General features: G+C 40.4%; 1 protein-coding gene across 9 annotated transcripts in view; it reads right to left on the bottom strand.

The window, feature by feature from the left end:
• The window catches only part of WDR7 (WD repeat domain 7), a 354,382-nt gene extending 340,682 nt beyond the window's left edge, over window positions 1-13,700 (bottom strand). For 2 of the 9 annotated variants that reach the window (XM_042962009.1, XM_042962016.1), the window contains exons 1-4: window positions 13,322-13,367; window positions 12,476-12,511; window positions 11,855-11,910; window positions 9,630-9,701 (exon numbers count right to left, since the gene is read on the bottom strand). Coding sequence is in view for 2 of the 9 variants with exons in the window: in XM_042962016.1 (XP_042817950.1) it covers window positions 9,630-9,688 (59 nt within the window). In the remaining 7 variants the exon portion in view is untranslated. Of the gene's footprint in view, window positions 1-9,629; window positions 9,702-11,854; window positions 11,911-12,475; window positions 12,512-13,177; window positions 13,291-13,321; window positions 13,368-13,491 lie in introns of those variants that run through there. The other 7 variants (XM_015536841.2, XM_042962015.1, XM_042962010.1 and 4 more) reach the window with 6 other exon arrangements.
• Window positions 13,701-16,474: the final 2,774 nt, after the last annotated feature.

The raw sequence follows: 16,474 nt of genomic DNA, 5'->3' as shown, positions 1-16,474 counted from the left end.
CTGCCACATAGGCTGTCTCCAATGAACATATGATGAAGGACAGTAATAGTGAGAATGGCAATAACAAGAGGAATATGAGAGCTGTTTTGAAGACACAACAGATAGGACTTGGTGCTCACACCAAGTTGATAGCGACGAGCATGAGCTATGAAATAGGCTTCACAGAAAGGTACTACAAGGACAAGAGAAAAGAAAAAGCATTTTGAAATATTAAAAGCCTTCTACGTAAAGGATAAGCACTATTATTACACTACAGATGCCCAGCGAAGTCATTAACAAATTCAGATTCTAATATATGGGACAAAAGAGTCTACACTTGACCAAAATAGATTTTGAGAAGGGAGAAGATACTACCAGTATCTTCTGGTATCTTTTCACATTAGTCTTGGGCAGGATCAGACTAATAAGACTTAGTGGTCCCGTTAAGTAGACAGAGAAGCGACACGCTAAAACTCTGTGACATAGTATAAAGTTTGGATTAACGCAGTGAAAAAACTACAGAGAGGGAAAACAAATATGATGCTATGACAATTAGGCTGGGTGCGCACAAAGAAGAAGCTTAGCTAAAATTATGAGTTTTGAAAGAAAAAGAAAATACAAGACGATACAGAAGAACAATAAATCATGGGGTTTGGTGCAATTTGTAAGGCTAGAGGCAAGAAAAAGACCTATTTTCTAGGCAGAGTGATGAGGAAAGAGGGAGGAAGCGAGCATGACAGGAGGGAGGAAGGGAAGTGATAACATAAATGAGGCAGAAGGGGAACAGACGCCTAATCTGGTCTCAAGAAATTGTTAAGTCAGAAAATATTTTCATAAAGTGGCACCAGAGAATTCAACAGAAAGTGTTCCACAGGAACAACAAAAGTGCAAGCACCGTTGCCTATATCAGTAAACTAAATCTTTGCAAAAGTTGAGGAAAATGGGTCTACTTCCTGCTGCTTTGCTTGTTTTTTTTACATTTAAGCAGTTATAAAAGAAAGACTTTTATAGTTGACCAAAAATAAATAAATAAGTAAACTGGCTTCCTGATTTAGAAATGGAGAGAATATAGCTCATCTGCCATCTAACAGTTTTTATTTTGCTGGATATTCAGATACATTGGCCACTTTCTCAAAATCACATGGCAAACTGAGCTCACAGGCATATACAGACCTCCTGATTCCTAATGAAATACTCTTCGCTATTCTATACTGTCTTCACTTGCCACAAACTTCCATATACCAGAAAACGTCATTCTTCACTCAACTTGGTTAATCAATGTGTTTTACTAAATCACGTTAATCAAAAGTAAGTAGAACTGTAATATTTATGGACAAAATGATACGATGTCGGGGCTCAGCGGCATATAGAGGGAGGAAGGAAATGCCCTAGCCAAAAGGACATGCTTTACCCAAGCTCTTACCCCCTTCCCCTGGGACAGCCCATATCCAATGACTGATCGATTCAGGGATATAAAAACCAGGCCCCCTCGTACCCATTCAGAATAGCCCTAAAGGGTCATTCCATCTTCAGAATTCCCCTCACCCCCCCCCCACCCGGGGTCAACTGAGATTCCACTAAGACTCATCATAACTCAACTTCTCCCTTTGGCAGAACCAACTTCCTGTCCTTCCTTTCCCTGGATGTTGATACCGAGAGCACTCCCTAATAAACCTGAGGGCGAATCTCCATCTCAGGGTTTGCTCACCAGGGAACCCAGCCTATAAAAATGAGTGTTGAAGTTCTTTTTAGTACAAGAGGGTTCATGACATTACTTGATTTGTTTGTGTTTAAAATTCTCTAATTTTTAAAAATTGTTTCTAATGTCTATTTATTCTTGAGACAGGGAGAGAGAGACAGAGGTCAAGCAGGGAAGGGGCAGAGAGAGAAGGAGACATGGAATCCAAAACAGGCTCCAGGCTCTGAGCTGTCAGCACAGAGCCCGAAGCAGCGATCAAACTCACAAACTGGGAGATCATGGCCTGAGCCAAATGAAGTCAGACGCTTACCCAACTAAGCCACCCAGGTGCCCCAAATTTTCTCTCATTTTTAAAGGGTACATAGAAAAAAATTTAATGTCCACCAATCAAGAGATTAAATTATGACAGAGCCTTACAATGGAACACTGCAGTGTGAGATATGAAATAATCTCCAAAATATATAGTGGGAGATAAAGATACAGTGTAGTGTTTAAAACACACTCCCATTCTGGGCTTTAAAAGGAAGATATATGTATGTGTATCTATATACATGTATACATGCATACATATGCATACAACATTTAGAATAATTCTGTAATGATACCAAACCAAAAACAAACCAAAAACACAATGACAACTATCTATGAAGAAGGAAATTAAGAAGTAAGAGGCTACACTGAGTGGGAATCCTAATTCTCAAGATAAATTCATTGGTCTTAAAGTTTTCCTTTGGCTACTTCACCGTATTCCAAAATATAGCTTAATAAATAACGAAACAAAATGGCCCTGACTCACTAGTTTCTTTTGTTTTAATGATATACGTGTGCATACATGGAGTTTCCAAAAAATATTTAACAAGAATCTATCTGTAGTGTACAATCTTTCAAATCCTAGTTCTTCTCTGCTGTGAGCGCTCTGTCCCCAAACCCATGAATCACTACTTCTGCAAACATATTTTCAGTACATGTTCTATATACGGGCACATAATACTTACGGCTTTATGTGTAATTTGTTTAGAAAGTTGTAATCTGGGGCGCCTGGGTGGCTCAGTCGGTTAAGCGTCCAACTTCGGCTCAGGTCACGATCTCACGGTCCGTGAGTTCGAGCCCCGCGTCGGGCTCTGTGCTGACCGCTCAGAGCCTGGAGCCTGCTTCAGATTCTGTGTCTCCCTCTCTCTCTGACCCTCCCCCATTTATGCTCTGTCTCTCTCTGTCTCAAAAATAAATAAACATTAAAAAAAATATTAAAAAAAAAAGAAAGTTGTAATCTGTGTTCCTCAAGGGTAAGCCTGCCACCTTTGCTATTTAATCATCACCAAGCAAACTTCATTCTACGGGGATCTGCAGTGGCTCACCAACACTAAGAAGAGCTCCTGACTTCTACTACTGGTCAATATGTACTTATTGAATGAATAAACAGAATAACGATACCTAGCATTTACTAAGCTCTGTTTGCCAAGCAAGAGAAGATCCTTTTTTTGCTAAATCGAACTCCTTCTGGACTCTTTCAAGAATCTTACTCCCTTAGTCATCCTCTACCTGTCTACCATTTTAATGTCCACTAAATTAGCCTCTGTCCTTCTAACATGTTCACATGTCATCTTTATCCAACATACCTTCCCTTGTTACTGACGCCTGGTTGTAAATCTAGTTCTCTCTCTGTCATTCTAATTACAATCAACATTTTGAAACCTGTGGTCTTTGACTCCCTGTTTCCCTTTCCTCACTACAAAAGGTCTCAGGTATTCGAGTTTCTATCCACAAACAGGATCTAAGGACTCAAGAGCTCCTTCTACATGAAGAGATCAACGATTTCTCTGATGCTCCAGGGCAGAACTCTCCAGTACTAACAGAGAAGCAATGCCTTGGACAGACGTGAGGAAAGAGAGGCTGCTTTGACAATAATGTACTGTTGACACCTATTCTTTCCATTCTTTCTAAATCCAACCAATTCTATTCAGTTCCTACAGTCTTATAAAGCTGCTGGTTTGACACGGCCGATCACTTGCTAATCCTCAACCATCTCTCTTCGGTGTCTGGTTCAGTTCTCCCACAATTATCCTCTACCTTGTCAGCTTTCTTCTGCCTAGATATATGAAGGCATAGAAAGCGCTAGGAAGAATTCAAAGGACAAGGGAAGATCTCATATCTCTGTTTTTCATTGGATTTGGACTATTTAATTTTTCTTTTAATAAAAACCTTCGGATGAAATTTACTTTTCCCCTTATGATCCAACTTTTTATTATGAAAATTTTCAAAGGTACAAAAGGTTCAAAAAAGAGTATAAAACTCACTCAACGAATAATATTGTACCATATTTCCCTTGTCAACATTTGTGTATGTATGTACCTACATACATATTCTTTTTTGCTAAACCTTTTGAAAATAACCTACACACACTATGACAATTCACCACTAAATAATTTAAAATATACAGCTTAAAAATAAAGACCATTGTCCTGCATAAACACAATCCCATTATCACAATCACCATTATCAACACCATAATAATTCTCTAATGGCATCTATAATCCAGCCTATATTCAAATTACTTCAGCTGTCTAAAAAATGTTTTCTTTAACTTCTTTTAAACCAGTAAATATTCAAGTTGTATGCATTGCATTTGGTTGTTATGTCTTTTTAGTCTTTAGTTCTAAAACAGTCCCAACTTTGTTTTTTTCATATTAATTTAAAAAAAACAAGACAAAATGAATTGCTCATAAAATGTTACACATTTTAGATTTGTGTGATTTTTTTTTCTCATGTCATTTAGCTTGTTTCTCTATCTCCTATTTTTCCATAAACTGGAATTTGAACCCAAAGACATCACTAGGCTCAAGTAAAACATTTTTGGCAAGAATACTTCATAGGTGACATTGTATACACTTCATGGTACATCACCACAGGAGGCATGTAACATCACACTGTCCTACACCATTTGATTAAGGTACTGACTACTAGATATCCCCACTGTAACTATTTTTTCCTCCTTTAAAACCATCAATAACCTATGGAATGATGTTGTGATAAGACCATGCTGTTCTGTGATATCACATATAACACTGATATCCCATGTGATTTCTAAAGCTATAAAACAGGAAAACGTGAAAAATCGAGTATGAGATCAATGTTAATTTCTCTACATTGCTTTTTAAACTCTCGGGAGCACCTGGGTGGCTCAGTCAGTTAAGTGTCTGACTTCGGCTCAGGTCATGATCTCGCAGTTTGTGAGTTCGAGCCCGATGTCGGGCTCTGTGCTCACAGCTCAGAGCCTGGAGCCTGCTTTGGATTCTGTGTCTCCCTCTCTCTCTGTCCCTCCCCCCCTCAAAAATAAACAAACATTACAAATAAATTTTAACTCTGAAATGCAAAAGCAAGGTGTATTTCTATCCCAGGAACACGGGCATTTTCAGAGGAGAGCCAATATCATCTCAGTCTGTGTACTTCCTGTGTGCCAGGCAGGCCCCTGAGACTTACAGAACAACGAACTCAAATTCTCTCGCAAGAATGGGCACACATGAACAGCCTACACTACCCACCTTCTGACGGGGAACACGAGAAACAAGGACCGTAAGTAGCTCAACCTAACTTGCCACAGCTGCAAGGGAAGAAAAAAGGAAAGTCTGTAAAGGTTTATTCAGATTCTCATAGAATATTCCTACTTCATTTGTCAGAAGAGTGTGTTCAAGTCAAATTCACAATATGATGTCATGAAGGAAGTGATTATTAAGACTATGAGTTTTCTTTGTGCTGTGCTTGTGATACCAATTGATTGAAGACTTGGAAAAAAACTGAATCAGATCATACTCTTGACTATAAAGCAATAAGACAGCTAGGCCATAAAATGTACTAAGAAATAACTGAGCTGCTTACTCAGAACAAAAGGTTTCTGGAATTCGAGAGTTGTGAGGGACACAACCTTCTGAACACTCAGCTTGTCACTAAACTGACAACATTATACTTTATTATTTGAGTGGCAAGAAACCTACTCCCAATGAACTTGATACTTAAGGACTGCTGTTTTAAAGGAGTTCCAATATTCTGTTTCAAAAGGACATGTGCAACGAGCAGATGGCAATGGAAGACAACACAGTCTTCTTTCTCATTGCAAAACAGCCCTGAGCACATGAGAATCAGGTTTTGAAGAACTCTAGAGCTATCTGGTCAAAAATACATCACAATTTTCTAAATGATTCATAGATGTTGAGGCATGAGTCATTTTCTAAATTTCTACAGCTGCCATCAAGATGTCTGAATTCAACTTCTGCTCTATCACCAACCCGCCTCGGTTTCAAGAGCTACGATTAAGCTAAAAGCAAACTATGCCCATCGAGCCCCTAAATTTTAGACAACGGGGACCCCATTTGGTAGAACCAAATCTCTCCTCTAATCTCACTTGCCTCTCCGGTTATTCCTACTTTTTTCCCCTCATGTTGCCATCAAAACTAAATTGAGCACTGAAGTTTTTCACTGTTCACAAATTAAACGACCCAGAAGTAGAAACAAACATGCTGCCCCAAACTGGAAGTTGAATTGCCACATTATTCTGGGGACTAGTGAAGTATGCTGAGTAAATACGATGATTTGACAGTCATTCTGGCAAGGGACGGTCCCAGCTCCTGCATTTACTAACTACAAACCTTAAGGAAATATGTAACCTCTCTCCAAGTCAGAATGCCCTCATTTGTAACATTACCCTTTTCCTTAGAGACCACAGAAAAGTGTTCTACCTGTCACAACTGCTCTTCACAAGGTCACGAATGACCTCTCCATTACGAAATCCAATGTCAAGTCTGAATCTTCATCTTTCTTGACCTACTAGCAGCATTTGGCATAGTTCATACTTCCTCACCCTTAAAACACTTCTCTTTGCCTCCAGGTCTTCATTCCTTCCTGACACCTCTCGAGCTTTAGTCTCTCCATTTTCCCTCATGTTTGACGTTTAAATGTTGGCATTCCAAGAGCTTAGTCCTCGCACTTTTCTGGCAAGCCTCCTTCCCTTCCTTCCTCCCTCCTTCAATGATCTCACCAAGCCTCATGGCCTAAATACCAACTACCCATTGGCAATTCCTAATTTACAGCTTGAGGCTGTCTTCTGACTCCACACTCACATATCCAACTTCCTACTCAACATCTCCCTCTGGATAGCCAATTAGCTTCTCAAACTTGACCTGTTCAAAAGTGAGTCCCTGGTCTTCTTGCCCAAACCTGCGCCTCCCACAATCCTCACCATCTCCATTGACAGCAACTCCATTTTTACAGCTCCACGGGCCAAAATCCTGGAATCATCTTTGAGTCTCCCCTCACATACATTCCACACCCCACACCATCAGAAAAAAAACACTACCGGTAACACCTTCAAAGTACTCTATCCGGAGCCGTAAGACTCCTCTACACCTTCACTACCACCACCCCACTCCAAATCACTGGCATCTCCCACCATGAATAACACAATAGCCTCTCAACTGGTCCCCCTGTTTTCCTGTTACAATCTCAACAGAGCATGCAGAATGACGCTATTTTTTTTTTAATCACATCGCATCACGAATCTGCTCGGAATTCTTCCCATGACTTCCTGTCTCGCTCAGAGTAAAAGCCAAATTATACAACTGCCTATCCTACATGAATGAGGCTGCTGTTGTCTCCCATGCTTTCTCTTCATCCGCTCTTGACTCTTTCTTGGTTTTCTTCAACTCATCAGGCAGGGTCTTATCTCAGAACAGTGTCCCCCAGGCAGGTCTTCAGGGCACACTCCCTGACCCCCTTCAGGTCTCTTCTCAGCGAGTCCTTTCCCAACTAACATAAAGGACAAGATTTACCATCCTAACTGTATTTTATCCTGTCTCTCCAGAGCACTTACAATCCTTTAACATACCAAACGTTTTGCTTATTTCTCTTCTGGCTCTCCCACTATAACGTAAACTTGAAAGTGATGATTGATGTTTGTTTTGTTCTACACTGTATTTCCAGTGCCCAGAATTTCTGCCACATAGCATGCACCCAAATACTTGTTGAATAAACAAACAAAGAAGTGAATAAAGTATATATGCTTTGGCTTAAAAAAGAGTTGTATCCATCAGCAAATGAAAATACACCTTGATTTTACATGCTCTGGATTTCACTGAAGAGTTGCTAATCAATTAATTTTCTATAATAATTGCAACAATTAATACAAGTCCCCCTAGTCAAATCCCTGCTAACATACTGTTTTTCCTCAGCTGCAGGCTGTTCCTCTTCTATCTGTGACACATACACAACCAGACATGTCGTAGGACCCATGCAGCTAATTAGCTGACATGGCTTAATCACTACCACACTCACGAAGGCCTGTTAATGAGTCAGAAAACTGTTTCTTAAACTAAGTAAAGTGATCTTTTATTAGTGTGAACTTTTCACTCCCCCTAATGGTGGTTTTTATTGTTTGTTTATATTTGAAATGTTTAGAAAAAAGAAGAGCCCTTAAGGAAGACAGCCAAATAAATAACTTGAATGTGAGAACAGAAGGTAACTGGCACACTCTATCAGTCTGTTATCACTGACATATATTAACTACCAACATTCAGAAAGAAATATGTATGTGCAAAACGCTAGTAAAATACCTTCAGTGAGCTTGAAAGGTCATAAATTACAATTGCTAAGCTGAATGGGAGACAGTGGTTAAAAAGTCATGTATTTCCAGTAATTTTCTATTCTAAAAGAGCCTGCAGAATAACCATTGGCACTTGAGCAATTTTCTCTGCCCGAAACTGACCAGTGCCCTAACTTTTTATTATTCCATCATTTTCTGACTTCCATTAACCCAAGCAACTATCAGCCAAAACAAAACAAAACAAAACAAAACAAAACAACACCTACGTGTTCATTAAACATCACCAACACATTTTGGAAAAGATGCCTAATTTTATTTGAAGTGTTTGATATTTCATGAATACAGTATATATGTTAATAGAAAAGAAATAAATACTACACTTGGCCAAGGACTTTCTGAATGTAGTCATGATGTAGGACTTCTTCCAACAAAAAATTTTGTGGTCTTCTCAGCAAAGTAGCTTTAAGTAATCAGATACAGATCAAGGCAAATGAACCACAAGCACAGGGTTCAAATTCGAAGTTGACATCATAATCATATTATCTGTAAGTAGGGACATAAGGCATCCTCACTGATAACAGGATTTCACTGGGCCGTAGGAAAACTCTCAGTTGTTTCTGCCTGTGATCAATGGCATGCACATAGCTAAGACCATGAACTCTTTATAAAGTGCAACAATGAAGGGGACAAAATGGGAACGAATCTACAAACTTCACTAACCCCGTACTTTTTTTTTTTTTTAACGTTGTTTTTTGTTTTTTCTTTTTAAGACAGAGAGAGACAGAGCATGAGCAGGGGAGGGGCAGAGACAGAGGGAGACACAGAATCTGAAGCAGGCTCCAGGCTCTGAGCTGTCAGCACAGAGACCAACATGGGGCTCGAACCCACAGACTGTAAGATCATGACCTGAGCCGAAGTCGGATACTTAACCAACTGAGCCACCCAGGCGCCCTAGAGTTATCCCTACACATCTAAACAGCTAAAATAAAAATATAGTGATAATACCAAATGCTAGCACGGCTGCAAAGAAACTCAATCCCTCATACACGGCTGGTGAAAATGTTAAATGGTGTAGCCACCCTGGGAAACAGTTTGGCAGTTTCTTCACAAACTAAACTTACACTTATCATACCACCCAGCTATCACATTCCAAGGCATTTATCCCAGAAAACATGAAACTTTACATCCAAACACACACACAAAAAAAGCTGTACAAAAATGTTCATAGCAGCTGTATTTGCAATAGCCCAAAACTGGGAACAGCCCCAACGTCCCAGGGAATGGTTAAACAAATTGAGGTACATATATACCATGGAATACTACTCAAATTATGCAACAATTTGGATGAATCTCAAAAATTACCTCATGCAACAATTTGGACGAATCTCAATCTCAAAAAGCTTTCTGTTGTGTAATTCCATTTATATGGCACTCCTGTACCGATAAAATGATAGAGATGGAAAATTGATTAGTGACCAGAGGTTAGGGATTGAAGGGAGATGGATTTGACTAAAAAGCTATAGCAGGAAGGAGATCTTCATGATGATGGAATAGTTCTCTACCTTGATCACAGTGCCAGTTACAGGAATGTACACAGGTGATCAAATGGCATAGAACCATGCTCAGGCATTGCACCAATGTCAATTTCTGGGTTTTTGCTATTGTACTGTAGTTGGATAAAATGTAACCACTGAGGGGAACTGCCTGAAGTTACATAAAATGTAACCATTGGGGGAAATCAGACCTCTCTGCACTATTTTTGCAACTGCCTGTGATCTACAATTATTTCAAAACAAGACTAAGAGAAAATGGGACGAATTATTCATGTAGAGAAAGAAAAATAATACAAAGCATTGTGTGAAAACCATATGATATTACAGCAAGAGCAAACAAATAAACCAAAGGAACAGAATAGAGTGTTCAGAGTATGTAAGAGAACTCGTTCTACAATAAGGGTAGCATCCCTTGTGTAAGGGGAAAAGAGAGAATGCTTCTAGGAAAACTGGCACACTACATGGAAAATAAACTGGATCTCTTCCTTGTGACATAAAAAAAAAAAAAAAAAAAAAAAGACTGATGCACTAGAGACCTATACATTTTAAAGAAAACTATAAAGTTAGTAGAACATAAGAGTAACTTTATGACATAAAATTTAGGGAAACACTTCTCAAAACCCCGGAAGCACAAACCAGAAGGCAATTTTTTTCCAATCTGATTACATCAAAATTGAAGATTTCTGCTCAGTGAAACCCATCAGGAAAAATGTTACAGACAAATGATAGAATAGAAACAAGAACACTCAAAATATTTTAAAGACCAGTATCTAGGAAATACAAGGAATTTCTGCAGATTAACAAGGAATGAAACCTCAAAGTAAAAATGAGAAAGAGATGAACAATTTTACAAGAGGGAAAACGAAAAGATAAAATACACATGAAGAAATGCTCAAACTCCTTAGTAACAGTGAAATGGAACTTAAAATGAGATTTTACTCTGTATCAATTAGTGCCAGGAAAAACTAGGACACTGGATAACACTAAGCATCCAGGGAGATCCAAGGACACAGAAACGCTCAAGAACTTTCTGCAGGAGTACAGACTGTTGCGGTTTGTTCTGGAACACAATCCAGCAGTCCTTTGATAAAACATAGGGATGCAGAATGCACTATGATCCAGAAATCACAATCCTGGATATAGATCTCAAAGAAAGCATCATAAGGGCGCTTGGGTGGCTCAGTCAGTTGAGCATCTGACTCTTGATTTTGACTCAGGTCACGAACCTAGGGTCGTGAGATTGAGCCTGCATCAGGTTCCATGCTAAGCATGGAGCCTACTTAAGATTCTCTCTCTCTGCTCCTCTTCCCTGTTCTCAATCTCTCTCGCTAAAAAATAAAAATAAAATAATAAATAATAAAAAAGAAAGCATCATAGAGGTCTCAGATGTATGTTTATTATACAGCATTGTCTGTAGAAGAGGGAAAATAAAGGTAAAATGGGTATCCACAAATGGGAGAGCAGATTGATAACCTGTAGTAGATACACTCTCTGAAACACTCTGCAACAGTCAGATGCAAGGGACAGTGACACGAATAGCTCTTTAAAATGTGGTAAGAAGCAGGGGCGCCTGGGTGGCTCAGTCCGTTGACCAGCCGACTTTGGCTCAGGTCATGATCTCACAGCTCACGAGTTCGAGCCCCGCCTCAGGCTCTGTGCTGACCGCTCAGAGCCTGGAGCCTGCTTCGGATTCTGTGTCTCCCTCTCTCTTCCCCAACCCACTCGCATTCTGTCTCTGTCTCTCTCAAAAAAAATAAACATTAAAAAACATTTTTTTTAATGTGGTAAGGAGAAAAAGTTTCAATTTACGATATTATACAGCATATGATATATAATATTTAATATATAACATGATATCCCTAAAAATTAAAAATGTGGGCACCCAAAACAATGTATACTTAATAACACCTACAAACAGAAGGATACGTATCACACATGCTAAAATGGCTTCCTATGGGTTGATGAACAAGGGATGGGGTGGGAACTGGAAATAAAAGACAATGATTGGGGAAAAAAACAAACCAGGAGACACACCTTGAACAGCCAATGATGATCAGTGAATTGAGAATGATTCATTCAATCCTCTGCACCTGAGGTCCAAAACAAACTTTAAGGGCTCATACCTAACAGAGCACCCTACTAAGGCTCAATGCTCTCATGACAAAGGCATTAAAACTAGCTCACTACTTTCAAGTTTTCAATGTTAAGCCCGTTACATGGATAAACCACTCCACTTACATTGCTTCAAAACAGAACTTATATCCAAGATAGAAATAAAAGGAAATTGTAAGATACAAGGCTCGCTACTCAAAATTTAAGTTCCTTCGATGATACTCAAATAAAGCAAAGCCCAGTCCTTTAGATTTACTTAATCACCAAGATCTTTTAATATTTAGCTACGTATAGGTGGCAATAAGAAAAAATAAAGTGTATCGTCTAGTTTTGTTAGGTAGAGCTCTGGACTGTTTTTAAAATACAGACATTTAATCAAATGAATGTCTCCGTAATAATCTCTTGTTGAAATTAATGAGGGATTTACCATCTATGTACGTTCTGTTTTCCCAATTTGAAATAATTAAGACCTGTTATTTTCACTGAAATCAGGGAAGTTTTTGATTCTTTGCAAATTAAGGTATTTCAATACATCATTTTTACCTTTAAACCGTCTTCCACCTCCACTGCCACAAGTAGCTTATAAAGCAAGAAAATTTGTATGTTACACCAAAATTGCAAAAAGTCAATCAATTTCTCTTAGACAGCAGGTGATTCTTGCCATCTTATCCATAAAGTCCTAAGCAATATCATCTGAAAGAGTCATACCCTGCCTTTTTTTGGCTTACGGAAAATGTTACTATGAAAGCAAGCTGTAGCTCTCAATGAATCCTAAAATCAGCAGCATCCCAAAACTGCCAACGCGGTCAAGACGCAACCGTACCTGCCATAATTTCAAACTATAAGAACAAGCAAATTCTGCCTAGAACCTCAGAAACTGCCAAAGCAAGTGAGGCAAAACATAAAAGTAAAGTTTTGAATCAAAGGCGGCGTTGACTCCAAACATACAGAACGCTGGGACCCAAAAGTAAGTGGGAGTAGCAGGTATCCTTAACGCTGGGACCCAAAAGTAAGTGGGAGTAGCAGGTATCCTTAGACCAAGTCCGATGGCAAAGGGATGAGGGCGAGCAGGTGGCACCTCAAAAATGAAACTGTAACAGACGTCAGTACCTTAGGCAAGAACAAACTAGAGAGGAGTACCGATAGGTCAGGAGAGACCGTGCTTACCCCCAAAGCAAGCACATTACCCAAAAGCACCGTCAGTAGCCACCCACCCATCATCACAAACCACCTCACTCCGTTTACATTGCCAGTGCGGGCAGGGAGGTCCCATCTCATGACCAAAGCCAGTGTCACCAAAAGCAAATGTCATACACCAGGCCAAGGAGCCCCAAAGACCCCAGGCAAAACCCCCGCTCCAGGCAAACGCGCCCAGCTATGGGCCTGAACCTGCAAGCTCGGCAAAGAACAGAACTTCCATCAGCAGCGCTCGAACAGCTGGCGCCGCCCACGTTCAGAACGGGCTGTGACCCTTGACCCCCGGCCGCTGACCTCCACGTCGCGGGCACATCCCACGCCGGGGGAACGTTCCCCCTGGGGTGGCTGGAAAGCCCCCTTACCTGTCACAGCTTCATCTCATGCCGCGATGTTGTCTGTCCCACCACCCGCGGGTGCCCCAGCAAAGGCGGACAAGGCGAGAACGTTCTGTGGGGAGGATGTGGGGTGCTGAAATCAGCCTAGGCAAACCTTTGGGGACCGCAACCCGAGCCCAGCCGGCGTGTCCCCACCGAGGCTGCAAGGCGCCGTTGCCGCCGCCGCCACCGCCGCCGCTGCAGTAAATCAGCTGACACCCAACTGCCGTGACTTTCGCTGCAACTGTCGCAAAAATGAGGGGGAGGGAAATGATCATCATTTCCATACTTGCCTGGCCTAGGCTGGAGCCGGAGAAGCTGACCGCGTCACCATGGAGACCGAACGGAGGCTAGGGTTGTCTACTCTGGGCAAAGAGTGCGCGGCCGCCATTTTTGTCGTGGGAAGTCTGGTCTAGGCTCTCATCTCGCCTCCAATTCCCATGCTGGGAGGACCAAGATGGAGGGAAGAATGAAATGGCAAGTCTGGGTGTTCCCAGGATGTCGCAAGTTTACTCTTCCGCCCCCGAGACTCGGTCCAGACACTTAGAAAGTGTTAGCTCTGGAATTTGGTTACTGTTTCCTTCTGACCTCGAACTTAGCTGTTGCCCACGACGCAGAGGGCCAGAGGAGGAACTCTGCTGCTCGGCTACGGAAGTCTGACCTTGTGCAACATTCCTGTAGAGGAGAGGGAATGAATGTACACCGTGTGGGCGGTTGAGCCTAGTGGAGCGTGAGATCTGCATTCACAGAGGCTTGTATTGGGATCCCGGGTGCTCCACTGCACACTCTTAATGTCTTCTGGCGCATGATGCTGCTTCTCTTTATTCTCCTCTATGTCCTCACATAAAAAAGTGGGCATAATAATCTCATGGGTGTCTAGGAGGTTAAGCGAGCTCAATAAATGTTAGTTATGTATTATGTTTGCCTATCTTCCTCCCAATTATTTGTTGAATGAATGAATAGCAGCCAAGGGAAAAACTGGTGCAATGCTGGTGGCCAATGGTCAGTTATGTTAAAAGGACAGAAAAGATTTTCATTCCATAGCTTTGTTTTTTCTTCATAATCTCACTAATGGATTTATAGGACAAGAATTCTATTGCAATCCTCAGAAGTAAAACGTATGTAGGAATCAGCTGGGGAGTTTGTCAAAATGAAGTTTCTGATTCAGTAGGTCTGAAGTGGGTTGCTGAGATCCCCCATTTCTAACGAACTCCCAGGTAACGAACGTCCTTTGCCGCTGGTCCTTGGACCGAACCTTGAACAGCGAAATCCTATTGGGATGGGTCTGAAGCAGGAGATTAGGGGATTAGAACAGGGCAGAAACAACTCCCTGAGACAAGAGCATTTCCTTGCTAATATATCAAAAGAGAGCTAGGAATTGGTTTGGTCAAAAGGCTTTCTGTCAGTTTATAATTCTTGCAAATGACAACCTTCCCCCCTTCCCTTCTTTCCAGTTTAGACAATCCTCCTCCCTGCAACACATCGCAGACCCATCAGTGTTCTGGGGGGCATTCCCCCTCTTCCTTCACTAGGCCTTTTAGCATTCTTTAGGTGTTGGGTGTTGTTTCCTATATGCTGTTTATTTGTACAGACCAGCTCTGCTGCCACTAGGAGAAAAACTAAATCATAATGTTGACCAGGGAAGTCAATAGAACCCTTGAAAATCAGCACTTCTGAAATCGTCTTATACTGCAAATTGGGATTCTACAACTTTCCTCAACTTTATCTGCCTTCCAAACACGTGGGGGCAAGGGAAGAGCAGGGAAATTGTGTTAAATAGAAGAAATTAATTCCTTGGACAGCTGGTTCCATATACTCACTTCCTCTGTTGTGATGATGAATACATTTAAACTGTTAAGTTCATGATCTCCTTTACAAATTACAAGAACTATTTGGAAATATAGGAAGCACAGAATGGTTACCACGGGACGAGCTTAGACTTCATTAAAGCTTGTTTGGGTTGTAAAGGAAATCTATAAAACGTCTCTCCTAGATAAAGCTGACTTTTATTCAACAAATATTAATTAAACTTTACAAAATTACTGTGTTTCAACTACCTTCCTAGGAATAAAAGGTCAATAGGAAGATTAGTGAGAAGCTTTCTGACTACTAACACTCTGGCCCCTCTCTGCCAAGTTTACAAAATGTATTGCCAAAGTCTATATATAAATAAATGCGTGTAATCTCCTGAGCTGCAGAACTAAAATAAAGATTCAAAAGGAATAAAATTCTTCTGGTTCAGAAAAATTCACACATTTTTATATGCACGTATATATGTTTTCCATGTGTAACCTTCCTGAAAGTTAAGATTTGTACCTTCAGTAAGCTGATCCTGAGTATATTTTTTTAATAAATAATTTATTCATTCCTGTCACCTGGAGGAATTATATAAAAATCTGAAAAGATTTGCACAACCAAAACATTCGGTTCAACATATATTTATTGAACCTTAACTGAAAGCAGAGCCGAGAAAGCAAGAATTTGGCAAGTTCAGTTCTGTAGAGGAAAGTAGGCTGTGCTTCCCACCAAGGCTCAAAAAATAAGGAATTCTCTCAAAATTGGAAAGTGTTTGGGCAGATGGAAAGAATGGAAAATCCTCCCCCACGCAAGATATAAGCCTATAATATAGCACAGTGTGAGAAATAAGGAGTACATAAGGAGTCGTGGAAAAAAGACGAGTTGCTTCTAGGTTGAGGTGAGGAAGGATAATCACATCAGATTCCACAGAGGTCTACAAAAGTGGACAGGATTTAGAATAGGAAGAATTGGGAAAGGAAAACAATTTTGTTGCTGGTTTTGAAATGAAAAACAACTGTGTGTATGCACGTAACATATATGAAAAGTAAAATATGAGTGTGAGTGTGTGTGTATAACATATATGAAATGCAAACCATGAATGTATAGAAACAGGTAGAATAAACAGAAAGTGAAATTAGAAGTGAAGTACAGGGGACAGCAAGGGGATGCAAAG

This window comes from Panthera tigris, chromosome D3 (assembly GCF_018350195.1).
Source record: "Panthera tigris isolate Pti1 chromosome D3, P.tigris_Pti1_mat1.1, whole genome shotgun sequence".
NCBI lineage: Eukaryota > Metazoa > Chordata > Mammalia > Carnivora > Felidae > Panthera > Panthera tigris.
This window is presented reverse-complemented; position numbering and strand designations above follow the sequence as displayed.